General features: G+C 35.0%; 2 protein-coding genes across 3 annotated transcripts in view; both read left to right on the forward strand.

Moving 5' to 3' along the window:
• The window catches only part of LOC126612388 (NEDD8-conjugating enzyme Ubc12-like), a 118,435-nt gene extending 103,584 nt beyond the window's left edge, over positions 1–14,851 (forward strand). Inside the window, exon 6 of the mRNA XM_050280796.1 lies at positions 14,833–14,851. The gene's annotated coding sequence lies outside the window, so the exon portion shown is untranslated. The remainder of the gene's footprint in view (positions 1–14,832) is intronic.
• LOC126612380 (NEDD8-conjugating enzyme Ubc12-like) lies at positions 11,347–13,609 on the forward strand. Of its 2 annotated transcripts, none has more exons than XM_050280782.1 (6): positions 11,347–11,557; positions 11,851–11,959; positions 12,068–12,146; positions 12,251–12,367; positions 12,489–12,630; positions 13,587–13,609. In XM_050280782.1, exons 1-6 carry the CDS (start codon positions 11,449–11,451, stop codon positions 13,592–13,594), a joined length of 564 nt encoding a protein of 187 aa, XP_050136739.1. In that variant the 5' UTR covers positions 11,347–11,448; the 3' UTR covers positions 13,595–13,609. The 2 variants fall into 2 exon arrangements, with proteins under 2 accessions (XP_050136739.1, XP_050136738.1); XM_050280781.1 differs by lacking the exon at positions 13,587–13,609 and adding an exon at positions 12,739–12,859.
• Positions 14,852–22,385: the final 7,534 nt, after the last annotated feature.

Genomic DNA, 22,385 nt, shown 5'->3' on the forward strand with positions numbered 1-22,385 from the left:
TATGTACAATCTTTTATTACATTCTTATTTTATTGATTACATTCCTATTTTGTTTGTGCTTACGAAAATGGCATATCCCGTTGACGGTAGAGTCGAAACCGAAACTGCATGGTTAATCGCTGAAAGATGTTTTCTTGTGTGGAAGAAATTTCATGAAAATTATAGCAGTCGGTATGGAACTAGTCGTAGGAAAAGTGCACTTACTAGTTACTAATATGATAAAAATTTTGAGTTTTGCATTAGGCAAATATAGACATGCTCAAACAAAAGCGGTGAAAATTTATCAAGGTGACACAAATATTGGGGATGAGGTAAAAAATTTTCTAATTTTTTTATTAGCACCTACTTTTATTTTTTTTGAAATAATTAATTTTTTCCCACTTTATTTGTTTTAGTTGATGCAAGCAAACAGTTGGTACCTAATTTTGCCCAAATTCATCACAAGGTTCAACCATCACAAATGTTGGAAAGTTGTGAAAATTTTGCCTAAAATACTGAATTATTAAGCTTGTTTCTAATGTTGTTCCCAAAAGACGACGCTAAGAGGTGAGACTGACAGGGAGAGTGGTTCATTTTATAGAAGTCAAGTTCAGTATGCAAGGAACTTGAGATTGATAAAAAAGATCGAAAAGCTATGTTCATGAAGGTTAACGACAAAGCATCACCAAACACACAAGCTTTTTGAAGGCACAAATGAAGGAAAGTGACAAGAAGAAGAAATCTTTTCCATGATGACGGACATGGCATCTCGAATCTTAGTGAAGACGAAACTAGCACCACAAATTGGTCTGGGTACATATAATTATCAGGTTATCTTATTAGATTTTTAAGATGTACCCGTTTTTATTTGAGAAATAGAATTTAATTATAATGTTTCATTGATTTATGAAAAAATAAAAATTAACAAAGCACTTTAATTAAATATAATAGAACTATATATTAAACAAATAAATCTCGAATAGTTACAAAAATGTCCTTTAATATTTACTCCTCATTATTTGGGCTTTAATTAATATAATCGCAGATTGCATCCGCTATATTAATTGAACATAGCACCAATTAATTTACTTTTGCTCCTTATATTGTTCTTTTACACTTTCCGAATTTACAGTTTTGCGAATTAAATCTTTGAAAATCTATATGCGCAGGTTTGAATCCCCAAGCATGTCGTAGGTTTGGGATATGTCACTTGCGTTCGAGTTCAAATCTTTTTTCTCATAAGTTAGATGGAAGTGGAGTATTCACCAACTTGCATGGTCGGTCTTATAATTCTTGTGCGACATAAATAAAAAAGTGTACATGTATAATTGTGTATTAAAGTCAATTTTGATGCTCCCAAGCTACATGAATAAAAATGGTTACACCATTCACAGACTGTACATACATCATTGGATTTAGATTCATTGTCTCTGTTAGACTAAAAACTTGAGGGTTTTAGAAAATTGGAGGTCTTGTGCGGTAACACTACATGCACCATCCTACTTAAGTTAAGGAAAATAATACTGGTTTTTTGGATATTCAGGATAGAACTACCTGCAACTTAGCCGGGAGGCAGGAAATGGGTTTTTGGATATTTAGGATGTGTGAATAGTTGAATAGAGAATACTTTATTGTACCGCAAACATAAATTGATAACCAAGTGTTATTATATAAGTAATTGAGCACTTCAAAATGATTTTTTGTTTGTTTATAATATGATATTTAGTATGCCAGACCGTGTTTTTGATACAATGAAAATTTTATGTGGCATGGTTACGTTTTTGTGACATGGCGGTTCCGTAAATGAATCCAGAGGACATAGAAAAAAAAAATGAAACGAAAGAATCCAAAGTCCCACGTCTAAAAGTGGACACATCAGCACTCTCAACTCAGTGGGTAACCAGAGGTTTAGTCAGCTATGACTGCCCACTAGGTCTCTTGACTTGGGCTGGATCTTGTAAAAAGTTGATGGGCCTCAACGTGGGTTGTCTCAAAGCTTTCGCACAACGGTACTTGAGAAAATAAAAGGTTAGGATTAGATGCAACATGCATGTTTGTAACTCAAGTGATTGATCTAAGTTCTATGTTATTTTTTTATGAAACATGGTGTGGCTAAGGTAGCTAGAGTAATGTACGAACATTGTTCTCGTTATATTTTCAATAATATCTCCAAGTTAGCACGTGTGTTATAACGGATAAAATCGTAATAAGAGAACAGTCAAAATCATAATAGGAGATGGAATTTAAGAATGTTTTTAAGGAGACAATAATACCATATCTACTTGAACAAGGTTGAATTGAATTCCAGATTTCCAATTGAGGAGTGAAGAGGAGGTGGTACCTAGTGACCCTGTCAATGGGTGTAAAACTTGGGAAATTGACCATCTCCGGATTTCTGTCACCGACTTCACTAAATCAATAAATTTGGATCCTTGAAATTTGATTTAACGGTTAAAGTTATTATAACTTTTAAAGGAATCTCCAGTTTTTAACCGTTTGATCAAATTTCAAGATCCGAATTTATTGATTGGGTGGAGGGGTAGGTACCCCCTAGCTAAGACTGGACAAGATCAGCTTATCTCCTACGATTTTGGTACGATGTAGGCAGCTTATCTCCACAGACTATGACCTCAGGTCTGTGGCTGATGGGTGGAGACGTCCAATCAGTACAAATTAATTGATTATGATCGATCAATAGTAGAGCATTACAATAGTTGTGATTTCGTTCACCTAGCAAAGGATTCTGCATTTATGGAGTTGTTTATGATTTTTCATAAGAAAAATTAAAATAAAATTAAAAAAAATAATAATAATGAAAAAAAAAACAAATAAAGCCGTAGTGAAAGATACTACAAAAAGATAAAAAGGTAATTTTAGTCGGACCTGGATTCTCTTCGAGGCAAACCCTCGGGATCTTGCTGAGCGACAAACACTACAAACAGGGAGTTCCTTTTAAAGTTAAAATAATTGTAACAGTTGAATTGAAATTGAATGACCCATGTTTGTCTCTCAGCATGATCCCTAGGGTTTGCCTCAGAGGATCCAGTTCCATTTTAATCACCATTCCGCCGTTATATAGTATCCTATAGCCAGAAGGTTGAGAGAAACAATATTTATTTTACCTTTGATTACCTGATTTATGACTCAACCGGATGTGATTTTGGAGTATTTTCCTTCACAAATAAGAGAATTAGGCATTTTAGTTGCCCCAAGAGTCGTTCTTGATCCCAGTTGCATACTGCACCTGTATGGTTCGTACCTAATCTTTGATAGGTTAGTTTAATTAAATTTTGTTTTGTTTCCCTTTTTTAGTTGGAAAGATTTGCTTTTTTATTTTTTTTTTTATAAAAGTTGTTTAGTTCTCATACAGTCATACTTATATGCACTTAATACATATATAAATCATGTGAACATGCATATTTAATATAATTACTACATTTAATCATTCATGAACGGAACATAACTACATTGGGATCAAATTATATAAAATAGATTTAATGTCGTGTGGAGTTTTGATTCAATAACTTTTTATTATTGTAGCAAGACGTCAATATAATGATAATCCCGTTTCATATAGTCCATTTTCCTAACAAAGACATATCAAACACTGCATGAAAAAACGGCTACTGGGATAATGTTTTATGCGAAGCCTAAGAATTGTCACATTAGATCATGAACATCGTTCCACCCTATTGAGCATAACTTCCACTTGGAAATCTCCATGCTAGGCTCAGTAACGCTATGGATTATAAGTCTCCTTGTGTCGCAATTTTCGATAAGCCTTAAAAAACGAAAATACAGATAAATAAGATTTACCATTATAGTAATAACTAATCTCCGAGCAAAAACCAAGACAACATCAAATTGTTGAGAAATTTTTTAATGTGCCGATAATATGTCAGGTACACCAAGTGTTGAATACTTAAAAAAATATTCAAATATTTGTCTTATAACACTTGGTTTACCATGTCATTTTCCTGACACTGAACACTTCCTTTGAAATGGGCACACCGAACACTTCCTCCAAAATGCCAAAATGCCAACCAATGTCTTACCTAGATGTGAGAAGAATTCGTTGAGTTCTCCTAACAAGTCTCCAAGACCAAGCTCTCGGTCACAGACCAAACCTAAAAGGCTAAAACTAGAAGATGGAATTCAGTACTCACGATCTATCTTGTGGAACTGTTAGCTACATTGCAAAAAATGAAAGATTAGTTCAAAAGAAGATGATATAGAGAGAGATTGAAGGCTCTTGAATTGATTGATGTCTCTGATACAATAGGTCTAGCATAATACACAAACACACATTACACCAAATGTTCTAATGCAATTTGTAGATTTTTTTTTTAACTTTTCAACTAATTAAGTTATTACATGGGAACTTTAACGAAAAGCTTACAGTATTGTTCACTTTAACGAAAAATCACATTTTTACACTAAAAAGTCAATCATGTTACTATTCATTGTACCCTTTGTTTTATTTTTATATTAAAACTCAAAATTTTCAAACTTGTTTCATTAGTTTTCTTTTATTACATTTTGTTATACCAAACATTGTTCCTGATAGATTTTCAAAAATCTCTACAAGTTATCATGTGTGTTATGATGGATAAAATTTTAATAGAAGAACAGTCAAAATCGTAATCGGAGATTGAATTTAACAATGTTTTTGACGAGACAATAATACCATATATACTTAAAAAAAATTGAATTGAAATCCCAATTTCCAACTGAGGTGTGAGGAGGAGGTTGGCCACTTGTTTTTTGTTTTTCTATTTTCATTTTCTGTTTGTCCAAAGGGGTGCAAAACAGGTCATGGCCCGGAGATGACAAACACGACGATCTCGGGTTCCGATTCAATGCCGCCTCATACGGCTTTTTTTTTTTGGGAATTGTTTTCAATAACAACACCAAGCCTGCTCCAACAATTTTGGTCTAGCAATAGGTGGCTGCTTCGCTGTTTTGGTTTGTATTGTAAGAGAGCAAGGTGCCGGGCAAATGTGAGGGAGAAGCTGGTGTTTGGTTTGCAAGAATAGTAGATATGTTGGTGTTAATATTGCCTGCGAAAATATGTTGTTTCGACTTGTATGGTCGGTCTTACGATATTTGTTTATGTAAATGAGTCTGGAATGTTCGAGTTCAAAATTTTCTTTCCACAAGTTAATTGAATTTAGAGCATATCTAAATATGTTGTTTCAACTTGTATGACCAGTCTTATGATTCTTTTACGACACAAAAAAAGCGTGCACATGTACAATTGTGAAAGTCAAACTTGTGATGCACACTAGCTACATGAATAAAAATAGTAACATTTTGCGTAAAATGTATATTTGTGACCGAGTTTAAAAATCTAGCTAGTCTACATACTTGCATGACTACATGGACAAAAACAGTAAGAGTATCCATAAAATGTATAAAGTTGATTGCAAAAGGAATGCAAGGGTATAATGATATTTTGCGTAAATATATATTCATATATTAGAGGATGGGACATAAATAGGAAAATTAAAAAGTTCCACTATTTTTATTTTATTTTTCAAATTAAGAAGCATCTGGTTGCTTCGTCAAGGTAGTCTATTTTTTTGGAGTCCAAAAAGACTTACCGAGTTATTTTAGCCTCCATAGCCATTATTGTGTATGCACAAGCGTAAAAAATTGAACAGAGGACATTACCGTGTGAAACATTGAAGATTGATTGTGGTCAATGAATACCATATAGGGAAAGAATTGTGTAGTCCTAATTATCTTCCTCGGACCCTTACCTGAGCTTCTGTTCTTATCCGTTTGATAAAAATCCCATGGTCGTAATATAAAGATCAAAGTTAAAATTGAAAATATAATATTTTTTCTTTTAGATGGAAGTTTCCTGCATGTTTCACTTCCCCTCTTTACTTTACGTCTCAATATCCTCCAGCAATTATTCAGCAGCCATGGATGAGAGGGAGAGATAGAGATCGAGACGGGCGATATTTAAGGGTGAGAATCAAACTCAAGATGTTGAATACTTAATTAAATAAGGGGTACCCTTAAATAAGCTACAAGTCCATCGTTGGTTGAATTGAATGTTTGAATTTAGGCGAACTGTTATGTCTTCGGGCCATTGGGGCCAAGCCCGTCTAAGCTTAATTGTTGCTTATAGATAATTATTTGTAAAAATCGTGTTTATTAATTAGCATATATGCTTCATGTATTCTTGGAACAATATGGGTTCACAATTTTAGTTCCATAGCTTTGAATACAAAATGATACGACAAATTCAAAAACTAGTTCCCGTTGTTACACTCTACTTTATTAACAAAAAAGAAAAACATCAACCTTGTTTTATGAAACTGGCGGGGTGAGCTAGACCAGAGTAAATGAGCATCCAACCATAGCTTAATCCGAGCGACGCCATTTTTGTCTCTGACTTGACGGGTCATAGACTGTATTCTGTGTTACAGTTGCATCCCAAACTTGTTATATGAGAATAGTATGATATTTATTATTTCGATAAACTTGTTTTCGAGTTGCATATTAATTGGTTCCTCCCATAGGCTCTGTTTACTTCTCTTCCAACCCAAAACCCAGCAAAAGGCCAAAAATTTCAGTGGGTATATCTGTTCCATGCTGGGTCTACAACATCTCACATCGATCAACAGAGAGAAAGTGATATGCCTTATATATACATGTTCACCTCCATTTACTACGAGACCTTTTGAAACCTCACTGGCTTCGAAGTTCATCGGAACTCCGAAGTTAAATGAGTTCGAGCGAGAACAATCCAAAGATGGATGATCCACTAAGAAGTTTTTGTGTTTTTCCATAAACAAAATCGTGCAAGCTGAGCCTAAAGCAGATAATATCGTGCTGATATGAAAATTACTTGACACACAAATTAAACCCTCTTTTTGACAATTGTAGTATAGATGTAAGTAGGGTATCGTTCTAGGCCGGGGATTAGGAGGGATTGCTAATCTATTCTAAATTAATTTAAAAATATTAAACAAGACTCAATGACACAAAACTAGGCTAAAAACTCTAATAACTTGAAACACACTTAGAATGACTCAAAATAATGAAAATAATCAAATTAAACACTAGGAACTGAAATGGACGGAAATTGAATTAAAAGACTAACAACAATGAAAACTAACTAAATAATATAATTTAATAATGGGGGGTTTGGTTTTTACGAGAAGTAAATTAAACTTAAATAAATTACCGAATTGACAAAAACATGAAATTAAGATGAAAGAATAGGTGACGGACTAGCTAGAGGGTTCTTCTCCACACATGACACATATGCAACATAAATTGATTTTCAGTTGTTCTTTCAATAAATTGTAAATCACAATGTTCCAAGTTAATTAGGTCCGCTTAAATTAACTCTTAGATTTCCCTAGATTCATTGGATTGAATGGAATACGCATTACAACCAAATTATTCCTCATCAAAGTCCCTAACTATGGAATATGCATGATAGAGACATTCAACAAAGATCATTAAGTTCAACGGAAATCATAAACATTGACTAGGCATTCATAACTATGAAATACGCATGTTAATTCAGCCTAGAATTCACTTAACACGATTGTGGATAACAACCTTCACTACCTGTGAATATAAGTTCATAACGATTAGGTGAAATTCACTTATATTCTAGCATCAAATTCATGCATGTAAATTAAGCATGCATTCTTAATCGACATACAAAAATAAGTTATCAATCAAGCAGTTAAGCAAATTAAATCACAACTCAGAAATCACAACTGAAGGTAATCAATTCATATTACAAATATATTCATGGCTTTGAATTAACCTCTAGCCAAAATAAATTTAATTACACATTATTAAAACAGAAATAAAATAGAAGTTTAGAAAGATTAAACCGAAAAAGGATGATCTGCTGATTTCGTGCCCACGCTGCCCCCGTCTCTCACGCCTTCCCGCTCTGCCTTCTGACCAGCTGCAAAGCAGCTGTCACGCCTGCCCTGGACTGCCCTTGCTGTCTCTATTCCCGTGCTGACTTGCCTCGTCTCTCCGTCCTCCCTCCACTTTTCCTCCAGCTGCCAAAGGCAGCTTTCCCCTGCCCCGCGTCACTCTCTTCTCCCCTGACCTCACTCTTTCCTGCGCCTACTGCGCACTCTGACTTCTCTCCCTTCTTTCACGTTTTTCCGCTGCTTCCAATCCCCTCCCCCTATTTTCTGCTTTATTTTTTCACGCTGCCCAAAGGGCAGCTCTCCCTCCTCCCTCTGCGCTGCCAAGGAGCTGCTATTATATATCTCCCCCCATTGCTGCCTCTCCACGCTGTCACCCTTTTTTATTCTTTTGTTCCACCTCACGTACCACGCTGCACTTATTCTTCTAGCTGGTATCCACTCTTTGGCCTGCGTCAGCACCTCTTTCCTCGCTGCCAAAGCAGCCTCTTATTCCCTCTGCACGTTCTCTCCTCTCCTTTGGATTCTTTCACCGTCCCACCTTTAGTATAGTATAGTCTAGTAGGCTCTTGTCTGTCTGCCAAGTGCTGGACACTTCAAACTCAAGAAAGTAAGCAAGCACATTGCACGAGAGATGAATCATGAGATGCGTAGAGAGGAGCGGAGAATAAAATTGATTATAAAATAATGAGTCAATTAACTTATTAATTAATTAATTAATTAGATATAGATGATGCAATGAAATGAAAGCAGAAGATCCACCACAAGAGATGGCGGGGGTTGGGATCTAACTCATAAGGCAGTCAAGCAAACAAATCCATTAATAACTAATTAATTATGCTATGCGCAAAGCAGCTTTCTCCTTTCTTGAAAAGCTGATCTACACATATAATTTTGACGAATTTATTACATAAAATTTCACTTGTTCTATTTTTATTTTCTTTTCATAATAAATCCTATAAACACAAAAATAACGTAAATAGCTCAAAAATATAAAGAACTAACTAAGAAAAGACGAGTGAATTCGAAGTAAAAATATATATAAATATGATCCGATCACGTGCTACGATAAAATCAGTTTGGAATGAGACAGGGTCTGCGTTGCCGTGCTTGGTGTGTACTGAGGGGAGAAGTGCTGGGTCTGCGTTGTCGACACACCATCACAATATTTCAGTAATTTTCTGGGTCACCAAAATTATTGTATATATCTAATTTTAAATTGACTTGGTCGTTGCTTGGTCTTACACACCAGTCCAAAAACAAGGCTAATTTGGTAAATTCATCAAAACCAGAAGCAGCAGAAAAGCCAGCCTCTTCCCTTCCCTCCCAAGCCCACTTAAACACCATGACCCAACCACTCCCACCCTCACCAGAGAAAAATGCGTGACAGAGTCCTTACCATAGGTAAATGAAAGTTGTGGCCCTCCCTCAGCCTGCGGTCAATCAGTCATCCCTCCCTCAGCCTGCGGTCAATCAGTCATAGCTTGTCACATCTTTCATAAGTTCATAGGTTCAACTGGCGTTTCCAAAAAAAAAATGTGGAAACAAAGAATTTTGTTATTGCCAGAATCCAAATAAAGGTTTTACATATAATATTATTGTTTGTGTCAAACGATTATCACTTACTAATTATCTCCACTTCTTAAAGTTTCAAAGCTCATTTGATATCTTAATGATTTAAATAATAAGATTCAACTAGGGGTCCAAGTCGGAATGAGATTTTAATTTTTGACAATAAATTTTTTTGAATCTCTACACAAAAATTTCGAATTTGATGTTTTTTCAAAAGTTGAAATGAAAATTTGAATGGATTGAGAGATTCTGATAACTAGGAATTTTCGATATAATCTTTTTTTCAAAGTGTGCACCTAACTTATGTCGATACCAACATGTTTTGATTTCTGATAGTTTTCTATTAAATTATAAAATGTGTTGTCAACTCTGTATTTTAGTTTTAGATATAGTTTGTTCATTGATTTTTATATTAATCATACTTGTAAACTATGTTGTTTCGACTTGCACGGTCGATCTTATGATATTTGCTTATGCAAAGAAATCTTGAACATTCGAGTTCAAATTTCTCTTTCCACAAGTTAAGTGAATTTAGAACATATCCAAATATGTTATTTCAACTTGCATGACCGATCTTATGATTCTTGTACGATACATGAAAAAAACAGTAACATTTTGCGTAAAATGTATATAAGTGACCGGGTTTAAAAATTTAGCTTCTTTACATACTTGCATGACTACATGGACAAAAACAGTAATAGTATCGATAAAATGTATAAAGTTAATTGCAAAAGGAATGAAAGGGCATAATGGTATTCTGGATATCAGTGGACTGAGAGGGATAGTGGTTGGTGGGATTAAGTTTTAGGTTAAGGAGGTTTTGCACCAGTATACAGTTGCGGTCACAATGGCTACATGTTTTTTGATTTTCTGTTTTCCTTTTTTATTTGTCCAAAGGAATTTTTAGTACCCATTCCTACCAGCTGCTGCGTTTGAAATCCTATATTTACAGCTATAGTCACTCACTCACTCCCTCCCTCCCTTCTCTCTTACTCACTCCCTCTATCTCATTCCTCTGTCCCTCGTCTCTGTAAACTCGCTCCCTCTATCTCCTTCATCTCTCCCTCTTCTCTGTAAACTCGCTCTCTCTCCTTCTTCTTTCTCCCTCTTCTCTCTTCCACCTTTCTGAAATGGAACATCCCGAGTTGGCTAACATTCTACCTTTCGTTTACGGAGGTATTTTCCTGCTTTTTATTCTATATACTTGTATTGTTTACTTAGGACAACCTGCGGAGGATGACAACCTCAGGAGGGGGAATGCTGCTCAGCTGAGCGTCATTCCCCCTCCGGAGGTTGTCCTTGAGCGTCATTCTCCTCCTCCGCAGGTTGTCCTAAGTAAATAATACAAGCATATAGGATAAAAAGCAGAAAAATACCTCCGTAAACGGAAGTTAGAATGTTATGTCGTTGATATAATTTGTATTTTTAGTTTTCGAATACATTTTTATTTTTTTTTCAAATACAGTCGAGGATATGTTGTTGATATGATTTGTATTTTTAATTTTTGAACACATTTTTATTTTTATTTTTTCAAATACAACTGACGGCATGTCATTGATATGATTTGTACTTTGGAATGTTTTTTTCAAATACAGCCGACGACAAGTCGTTGATATGATTTTTATTTTTAGTTTTTGAATACATTTTTAATTTTTTTTTTCCAAATACAGTCGACTGCATGTTGATATGATTTGTATTTTTGGAAAGAGAAGCCTATGGCCGCACGAACCAGTAGCAGGAAGACAAGAATAGAGAAGAAAGGAAGATTATAAATCCGTTTCATTCCTTGGCCGTCTTCATTGTGCCTCTCCTATCTTTGCTTTCCCATTCCATTTCCTTTCCTTTTGCTTTTCTGCGGCATTTCGTCGAGCAAGTTTTCTTCGATGTTTTTGTTCACAAATTGTTAACACTTACAACAGACATGTATGGTTCATCTTATTACCCGTTTTAAATTTGTGCTTTTCTTTTAATTACAGAAACCATGATCAGATTGTTTAAAGTGAAAGAAAAGCAAAAGGAAACAGCTGAAAACGCAAAGGAGAATGGTCTCGTAAAGAAGCAAAGTGCAGGAGAATTGCGTCTTCATAGAGGTAAATATGATTTTAGGATGTATATATGTTATGATTTGTTGCAATGTGGTACAAAGTTATACGCTTACATGCATATTAAGTTCCTAAATACACGTTTAACTCCAACGTACGTAAAGGCAAGGTTTCTGTGTTTATTTTAATTCCTTCAACCAGTCCTTCAATTGTATTATGGCACAAAAATCAACGCAATGACGTTTTAGGATTCATATTGCCGATCCTATTTAGTGAGAAAAGGCTTTGTTGTTGTTGTTGTTGTTGTCGTCCTTCAATTGTATTATGATGTTGTCTTGTAGATATAAGTGAGTTGAACATGCCAGAAGAATGCAAGATTTCATTCCCCAATGGAAAGGATGATTTGATGGACTTTGAGATTACCATTACACCTTATCGGGGATATTATATGTAAGTAACCTTTGATCTGAAGCTTCATTTGGCTCTCTATACGTTGTTTGGATTTTGCAACTTCGATGTCATCTTGCTGACACTGACATTTTGTACCTCTTGTCGCAGGGGTGGTGGGTTTGTCTTCACGTTTAAAGTTCCCGCAGTCTACCCTCATGAGCCTCCGAAGGTCAAGTGCAAAACCAAGGTAACGAAACCTTAGTTATATCAGAACTTAACTTTCGTGTATATTGGTTACGATCCAAACCATAATATATATCTGGTGTTGTATAATGCATACCATATGTGCAGATCTACCATCCCAACATCGACTTAGAAGGAAACACTTGCCTTAACATTATTCGGGAAGACTGGAAACCTGTCTTAAATATAAACACTGTTATTTACGGATTGTATCACCTATTCACGGTATCTCTGATCGCAACACAAAATATTTCATGACCTCAAACAAACTATCCGTTTTGTTTTTTCTAGGTTTTATTTGGATGTGTACCTGTTGTGAACTCAAATCCTGCATTTCTTCATGCAGGAACCTAACCATGAGGACCTCTTGAATCAAGAAGCAGCTGATCTTTTGAGGGACAATCCAAAATTGTTTGGTTTGAACGTGAGAAAATCGATCGAGGGAAACATATGGGTGGGAGGGGCCCATTTTCCTGGGTGCAAAACAGGTGACTTCTACTGATTTGGTTTATCTAGGGTTTTGCTTCTTCGTGGTCCAACCATGGTTGTATGAGGTTGAAGGTTTGTATGTTTTTTGGGTGTTTTCTGCATTTCAGGTGAGTACTTGGTGAGGGATTGTCTGGTGGCACATTTTCAGCCCATACTTGTAGCAGGAGAGTGTGTATTAGTGTAATTTTGATCTTCCTTCCATTAATAAGATGGCATCATGTTAAGGCTTGGTTTTGACTTGCAATTTCAATTTAACTGTCGTGGCCTTTTTTTGTTGATGGTTCGATAATTTGGGGATGCAGTTATTAATAAAACAACAATTCAACATATCATGTCTCCCAGTTCAACCTCAATCATTTACGGTCTTGTCTTGTGGCGAATTTTCAGCCCATAATTTGCGGGTGCATGTATAAAATCATAACTATAATACGTATGATTTAGCATTTTGCTCATTCGGAGTATTAGATTAAACTCATGAAAACATAAAACTTCAGAGAAATTGGACTACATAGTGGCGGTGTCCCAATCCCTTATGCATCGTCATGTGCTTTAATTTACTGACATAACATTTCATGATTAGTTTAAAACATCATCACTTTAGCATGTTAGTTGTATGCGAGTTCTTCTCCCAAAGATGCATGAATGCAAATTGCAATCAGTTTTTCAGCATGTTTGATCCATATCCCGTAATTTTGGGTTGGGCCTGGTGAAATAGGCATTAAATGTTGGAATTCAAAGCCCATTATCTTACCCAAAAGCCGTTTTCCTTCTTCCTCTTGTGCAACTCAAATCCCCATGAACACTGTTATTTACGGATTGTATCACCTGTTCACGGTATCTCTGATCGTAACACAAAATATTTCGTGACCTCAAACAAATTATCCGTTTTGTTGTTGCTAGGTTTTATTTGGATGTGTACCTGTTGTGAACTCAAATCCTGCATTTCTTCATGCAGGAACCTAACATCGACTTAGAAGCTGGAGCTGTTGCTGAACCGAAATCAAATTCATCACAGTATGCTTCCATGTCTTTCAATGCATCTTTATAGCACCGTTTATTTTTCTAATTCCATTTGTGAGATGATATGGCGGCGATCAATTGTCAATTTAGGACAAAAATCACCCTAAAGATAGTCAGGTTCTTAGGAATATGATGCATCAGGGAAAGCAATAGAGATATTTTTATGTCCTCCAGGTTTATGTAACGAAGATTATAGATCCCGAATGCATAATTTGCATTTTTACATAGTATGTTGTTCCTACGACCTGATTTCCTTTGTCTTATTTATTAGACATAGCCCTAAGTTTTCTGGATTTTGCCCTAGGAATAAATGCTGTATTTCTAGTGCATTTTATGAAATTGATAGGCAGTGGAAAAAATCTTAAAGGTTATGAATATGCATTATTTGGTCTTTCAATTACAACTTGCATCTTGTACTTTTATTTTAAAGTCATCAAGAGACTGTAATTGAAGGGATTGAGAATCCACGGACTTTTTTTTCTTCATTTTTCGGGTATCATACATAAAATGAAAAAGGTATGATACCCCAAAAATGAAAAAAAAAAAAAAGTTCGTGGATTCTCAATCCCTTCAATTACAGTCTCTTGATGACTTTAAAATAAAAGTACAGGATGCAAGTTGTAATTGAAAGACCAAATAATGCATATTCATAACCTTTAAGGTTTTTTCCACTGTCTATCAATTTTATAAAATGCACTAGAATTACAACATTTATCCCCAGACAAAATCCAGAAAACTTAGAGCTCTACTATGTCTCAAAAATAAAATAAAAAAGGAAAGCAAGAATGCGAAATTATGTACAATCTTTTATTACATTCTTATTTAATTGATTACATTCCTATGTTGTTTGTGCTTACGAAAAGGCATATCCCGTTGAAGGTAGTGTCGAAACTGAAACTGCATGGTTAATCGCTAAAAGATGTTTTCTTGTGCGGAAGAAATTTCATGAAATTATAGCAGTCGGTATGGAACTAGTCGTAGGAAAAGTGCACTTACTAGTATGATAAAAAATTTGAGTTTTGCATTAGGCAGTTGTTGAGATGCTCAGACAAAAGCGGTGAAAAATTATCAAGGTGACACAAATAATGGGGATGAGGTAACAATTTTCTATTTTTTTTTTGTCAGCACCTACTTTTATTTTTTTGAGATAATTATTTTTTTTCCCACTTTATTTGTTTTAGTTGATGCGAGCAAACAGTTGGTACCTAATTTTTCCCAAATTCATCACAAGGTTCAACCATCACAAATGTTGGAAGGTTGTGAAAATTTGCCCAACATACTGAATTATTAAGTGTGTTTCTAACGTTGTTCCAAAGGAGACGACGTTAAAAGGTGAGACTGACAAGTAGAGTGGTTTATTTTATAGAAGTCAAGTTGAGTATGCAAGGAACTTCATATTGATAAAAGAGATTGGGAAGCTATGTTCATGAAGGTTGACGACAAAGCATCGTCGAACACACAAGCTTTTTGTAGGCACAAATTAAGGAAAGTGACAAGAAGAAGAAATCTTTTATGTGATGAGGCACCTCGAACCTTAGTGAAGACGAACCTAGCATCACAAATTGGTTTGGGTACATATAATTATTAGGTTATCTTATTAGATTTTTAAGATGTACCCCTTTTTATTTGAGAAATAAAATTTAATTATAATGTTTCATTGATTTATGAAAAAAACATAATTTAACAAAGCACTTTAATTAAATAATAGAACTATATATTAAACAAATAAATCTCGAATAGTTACAACAATGCCGTTTAATATTTACTTCTCATTACTTGGGCTTTAATTAATATAATTGCATATTGCATCCGCTATATTAATTGAACATAGCACCAATTAATTAAGTTTTGCTCTTTATATTGTTCTTTTACACTTTCTGAACTTACAGTTATGTGAATTAAATCTTTGAAAATATATGTGCCCCGGTTTGAATCCCCAAGCATGGTGTCGTAGGTTTGGTATATGCGTTCGAGTTCAAATCTTTTTTCTCATAAGTTATATGAATTTGGAGTATTCATCAACTTACATGGTCGGTCTTATAATCCTTGTGCGACATAAATAAAAAGTGTACATGTACAGTTGTGTTTTAAAGTCGAGATCTTGATGCTCCCAAGATACATGAACAAAAATAGTTACACTATTCATAGATTGTACATAAGTGATCGGATTTAGATTCATAGATTGTCTCTGTTAGACTAAAAACTTGAGGGTTTTAGAAAATTGGAGGTCTTGTGCGGTAACACTACGTGCACCATTCTACGTAAGTTAGGGAAAATAATACTAATACCTTTGGATTAAGCCTAATGAAGTAGGTTCGAGGTTCATGGGTGGTCTTGCTTTAAGTTGATTATAGAAGGAGTGCAAAGGTATTACTGGTTTTTTGGATATTCAGGATAGAACCACCCGTAACTCAGCCGAGGGGCGGGAAATGGTTTTTGGATAATTAGGGTGTGTGAATAGTTGACAGAGAATACTTTAGGGGTGTGATATTCACACACCCCATTTTACTTCTCACACATACCTTTTTAATTTTCAACCGTAAGATTGGATGAATTGAAGAATATCAACTGACATAATTTATCAATGGGTGTGTGAGAAGTAAAATGAGATGTGTGGATAGCACATCCCATACTTTCTTGTACCGCACACATAAATTGATAACCAAGTGTTATTATATAAGTAAATGAACACTTCAAGGCACTTGCCATTTGGTATGGTTGTGAGTTTGCTAAGTCTATGGGCTTGCATAGAATTATTGTTGAATCAGATTCTAAAGAGAACATTTCTGCTTTGGCTCATGATATGTCCTCTGGCCGCTAGGAGGCTTATCCTACGTTGACTAAAATCTTAAGGCTTAAGGATATCTTCCAATCATGCCGCTGGTCTTGGGTTCCGAGATCGGTCAATCTGGCGGCGAACCGCTTGGCGTCGAGAAGTAACACGGAGATGTGCGGGTCTACTTGGATTAGCCGTCCCCCATCGTCGTTGGTTCATATTTTGAACAAGGATGGTCTCCCTTGTCCCCCATAATTGTATTTTGGTAGTGAAAGGGGTGACGCTTGGCACTTGGTGCTGTGTCTTTAGTCTGTACTCCCATCTTCACTGCTTTCTATTTTTCTCCTCTGGTTGTTGCCTCCTGGTTGGCTTCCTTGTGTTTTAGCTCCGGCCCTGGTTATGAATTTATCCAGTTTCTCAAAAAAAAAAAATTGGACACATCAGCACTTCAACTCAGTGGGTAACCAGAGGTTTAGTCAGCTATATGACCCGGTAATTGAGAAAATAAAATGTTAGGATTAGATGCAACATGCGGGTTTGGAACCCAAGTGATTGATTTAGGTTGTATGTTATTTTTTTTATGAACTATGGTGTGGCTTAAGGTAGCTAGAGTAATGTACAAACATTGTTCTCGTTATATTTTAAAAAATCTCTCCATGTTAGCACGTGTGTTATGATGGATAAAATCGTAATAGCAGATGGAATTTAACAATGTTTTCAAGGAGACATTAATACGATATCTACTTGAATAGGGTTAATTGAATTCCAGATTTCCAATTGAGGAGTAACGAGGAGGTGGGTCCCAGTGACCATGCCAATGGGTGTAGGATTTTCTCCCTTCCTATTACCATCCCATTACATCCCCTCCTCTCACTCTTCTTTTTGCCTTATTTTCTATATAAAATTTTCAAAACAAGATATAAACATGGCGTAATTGCAACCGTTTAAATAAGAGGTGATGGAAGGGGGGAGAGATTAGGAGGGGAGTTCCTACTCCATAAAACTTGGACTCAGCAAATGTCACGCCTGTACAACAATTGTTGATGGCAGATCACCGACTGCTTAGAAGCCGGACTTGTCTTTGTTTTATAGGCTCAGGCGCAGACTGCGTGTCTGGCTCTGATATGGACAAGGATTGTCTGCCCTCCATTTCCAGTGCCCTCCCCGTGCCCTTCTGTTTGTGTAATCACGGTTAAGCCACGTCAACATTTTATATTACTATTCATTTTTGTCTTATTATATATATAAAAAAAACAATATAAAATGTTGACGTGGCTTAACCATGACCACACAAAACAGAAGAGCACGGGGAGGGCATCAGAAGTGGAGGGCAGACAATCCTTATCCCTCTGATATGCCATGCTGCAGGCTATAGATGTCCTAAACCCTTTTTTTGGAGCTTTGTTTTTTAAGAAAACTAATGAAATGTTTGAAAACTTTGAGTTTTAATCATAAAGACAAAATAGAAGGTAAAATAAATAATATCATAATTGATATTTTAGTGTAAAAATGTAATTTTTCGTTAAAATATACAGTACCGAGAGGTTTTCTCTAAAATTTGTTTGTTTTTGTTGTTTGGGGGTAGGGGTAGACACCCCCTAGCTAAGACTAAGACTGGACAATATCAGCTTTTGTCCTACGATTTTGGTACGATGTAGGCAGCTTATCTCCTTAGACTATGACCTCGTTGCTTTGGTCTGTGGCTGATGGGTGGACACGTCCAATTGATACAAATTCGTTGACTATGATGGATCAAGAGTGGAGCATTACAATGGCCGTGATTTCGTTCACCTGCCAAAAGATTTTGCATCTATGGAGTTGCTTTTTTATTTTTTGGAAGGAAAAGTCGACATCATTAACTTGAAAAATTATAAAGAGTTATAACGAAAAGATCATAGTACTGTTTATTTTAACGAGAATTCACATTTTTATACTAAAAAGTCAAACTTGATACTATTTATTTTACCCTTTATTTTGTCCTTATCGTTAAAACTCAAAGTTTTCAAGTCATTTTCATTAGTTTTCCTAAAATTATATTGTTTGTTGAATGAGAAGGTCCAGAATAACATTTGGAGGCTCCTCAATCCAAACTACAAGCCTAAACAAGAAACATGTTTAATAGCCGATCCTTGGCATAAGGTCATGTTTGGAAAGACCTTTAGGAGTGGTTTGGGAGTGAGGTGCTTAAAAAAAAAACACTCATGAAAAAAAGCTGTAAGGGTTTTAGGTGTTTGGTAAACTAAAAAAAAAGGCTTATTTTGGAAGCTGCTGTGAGAATAAGCTGAAATCAAAGAAAAAAGCTAAAGCAGCTATTTACAGCTTTGGAAAACTAGTTTTTTTTCAAAGCACACAGAGTTACAGTGCTCCTTTAATGAAAATACCCACTATCAGACTGCTTTTTTTTCCAAAAGCACTTTTACAAAAAAATTTACCAAACACTCGGCTGATTTATTTCACAGCCGCTTATTCTCACAGCAGCTTTTTGTCAAAGCACAACAATACCAAATCAGCCCTTAGTTACACTCAGCCACCTAAGACTAAAGGATTTCGAGTGTTCAAACTGGAGTGTGATATTGATGCTGGTCCACAATGGATGGAGGTTGTTGAACTTGGTGGTCGGGTATTATTTGTGAGCAACCACCATTCCGCCGTATATTGTACTCTATGGTCAAAAGGTAAAAAAAAAACAATATTTATTTTGACTTTGATTACTCGTGTTATGACTCAACCGGATGTAACTATGGAATATTTTCCTTCACAAATAAGAGTATTAGGCATTTTAGTTGCCCCAAAAGTCGTTCTTGGTCGCAGTTGTATACCACATCTTTATGGTTCGTACCAGACCTTTGATAGGCTAGTTTAATTAAATTTTGTTTTGTTTCCTTTTTTAGTTGGAAATATTTGCTTTTTTATTCTTATTCTTATGAAAATCGTTTACTTCTCATACTTATATGCACTTAATACATATATAACTAATGTGAATATATGTATTTAATACAATCTCTCTTATAAGCTAGATAAATTTAGAGCATCTAGATATTATATTAATTTGCATGGTTGATCTTATAATCCTTGTGCGGTATAAATAAAAAGTGTATATGTACAATCGTGAAAGTCGAATTGTGATGGTCCCGAGCTACATGAAACAAAATAATAAAATTCTAGACAAACTGTATATATGTGACCGGATTAAAATATAGAATACAGTAGCGTTTAGTACAATGCAAAAACGTCAAAGAGCCTTGCACTCTGTTCTAGCAAAACCATTCCTGATTTCATATATAAAATGAGGTACATGAGAGATGTAGTCTTTGTACTCTTTTCTAGCAGCCAAACATACAAAAATGGACTTAAATTAATGAGATCCCAACAAAAGTAGGCTTTTTAGCTAAAATGATCACTGAGATTTGCATAACTCATCACTTTGATACCTAAGATTTGAAATCAATAGAAGTGGTCTTTGAGTTTGTCCACAAGCAATCATTTTGGTCATTCCATGAAAAATTGTGTTAAATAAGGAGCAAAATGACAAAAATAACCTCAATTTAATGAACAATGACCAAATGATTTGACAAAAAGTAAGGGTATTTTTGTCATTTTAGCATTATTTAATGAAATTTTTTCATGAAATGACCAAAATGATTGATGGTAGACAAACTCATGGACCACTTTTATTGATTTCAAATTTCAAGGACCAAAGTGAGAAGTTATACAAATTTCATAGACCATTTTGGTTAAAAAGCCACAAAAGTATTAGGCAGGATAGAGATCGCATTTACATAATTATATGTGTGATTTAGTACCGAGTAGGCATGCATCCCATTGTCCAATTAAAGCACAGCTTAAATTTTGAAAGAGAAATGATAAAGCAATAGAAATTCCAATTCACACCTAAATAAGGAGATCATCATTCGCCATTATTTATACCGAGCGAAGAGAGACTTACTTGCATATTAAACGTTAAGATGTCATTAGTTATAATAGTATTTTGAATTAATTACATATTATTTTGTTGTTTCATTTTTCTTCACGATAATAAATAATTGGTTTGAGATCTCACAACAGCGACATCGATCATGGCAATTTAAATTTGCGTACCTGTAGTAACGTTATGTATTATGCATTGATATATATATACACACAAACACACACGCACACATATATATGTGCATATATATATATACATATATATTCATATGCAATTGCAATTTTGTGTAAATAATTGAGAGATGAAGTCATTATTTGCTGTTTTGAGGATCATGTATATATTCATATACAATTGCAATTTTGTATAAATAGTGCAACCTTGATGGATAATGTTACTGTTTTTGTGTAATTTTTCTTAGCCTCCGTCTGACTAACACCTAGTGCAACCTTGATGGATAATGTTACTGTTTTGTGTAAATGTAATGATAATCATGTTTCATATAGTCTATTTTCCTAACAAAGACATATCAAACACTGCAAGAAAACACGGCTACTGGGACAATATTTTATGCGAAGCCCAACAATTGTAACATTAGATCATGAAACATCGTTTCACCTATTGAGCGTAACTTGCACCTGGAAATCGCCATGCTAGGCTCAGTAACCATTTGGATTATAGGTCTCATTCTGTCGCAGTTTTCGATATGCCTAAAAGTACGACAATACAGATAAATAGGATTTACCATTATAGTAATAACTAATCTCCGAGCTCAAAGACAAAAACCAAGACAACATCAAATTGTCGAGAAAATTTTCAGTGTCATGAGAATATGTCAAGTACACTAAGTGTTGAATACGTAAAAAAAATTTAACAATTTATATTATAACACTTTGTATCCTGTGCCGTTTTCGTGACACACTGAACACTTCCTCTGAAATGGGCACATTGAACAGTTCCTCCAAAATGGCAGCTAATGACTTACCTAGACGTGAGAAGAACTCGTTGAGTTCTCCTAACAAGTCTCCAAGACCAAACCCCCGATCATATACCAAACCTAAAACTAGAAGATGGAATTCAGTACACATAATCTATCTAATGGAACTGTTAACTACGTTGCAAAAGATAAAAGATTAGTTCAAAAGAAGATGATATAGAGAGAAACAAGAGAGAGATTGAAAAGGAAAAATGAAAGCTCTTGAATTGATTGATCTTTATGATACAATAGGTCTAGCATAATATGCAAACACACATTACACCAAATGTTATAATGCAATTCGTAGATTTTTTTTTTTTTTAAGTTTCCAACTAATTGAGTTATTACATTTTGTTGTACCAAACATTGTTCCTGATATATTTTCAAAAATCTCTCCAAATTATCATGTGTGTTATGATGGATAAAATTGTAATAGGAGAACTGTCAAAATCGTAATTGGAGATTGAATTTAACAATGTATTTAAGGAGACAATTATACCATATATACTTAAACAAAGTTGAATTGAAATCCAAATTTCCAATTGAGGTGTGAAGAGGAGGTGGGAGGAGGAGGTTGGCTACACGTTTTTTTGTTTTTCTATTTTCATTTTTTGTTTATCCAAAGGGGTACAAAACATGTCATGGCCCGGAGAGGACAAAGACGTCGTTCTCGGCTCCCGGTTCAATGCCGCCTCATACGCCTTTTTTTTTCTTTTCTTTTTCTCTATTTTTTCAGGAATTGCTTTCAATAACAACACCAAGCATGCTCCAACAATTTTGGTCTAGCAATAGGTGGCTGCTTCGTTGTTTTGGTTTGTATTGTGGGAGAGCAAGGTGCCGGCCAAATGTGAGGGAGAAGCTGGAGCTTGGTTTGCAAGAATAGTAGATATGTTGGTGTTCGGTTAGAGAGGTAAGAATGATTAAAATTTTAATCATTAAATTAATTTAATGTTGTTTAATATATACCCCTCTTACGATTTTCAGTGTTTTAACAAAACTCCCTAGATTTTAAGAAGAGAAATTTTATTTGAGCTCAAATAACTTCATATGACTTAAA

The sequence above is a fragment of the Malus sylvestris genome, chromosome 17 (assembly GCF_916048215.2).
Source record: "Malus sylvestris chromosome 17, drMalSylv7.2, whole genome shotgun sequence".
Taxonomy (NCBI): Eukaryota; Viridiplantae; Streptophyta; class Magnoliopsida; order Rosales; family Rosaceae; genus Malus; species Malus sylvestris.

Bases quoted from the DNA above. Each gene is read 5' to 3' on its own strand.
- LOC126612380 (XM_050280781.1), top strand. From the start codon at position 11,449: ATGATCAGATTGTTTAAAGTGAAAGAAAAGCAAAAGGAAACAGCTGAA. The intron at 12,147-12,250 runs GTAACGAAACCT...CCATATGTGCAG, and splicing joins AGGTCAAGTGCAAAACCAAG to ATCTACCATCCCAACATCGA. The intron at 12,368-12,488 runs GTATCTCTGATC...TTCTTCATGCAG, and splicing joins GATTGTATCACCTATTCACG to GAACCTAACCATGAGGACCT.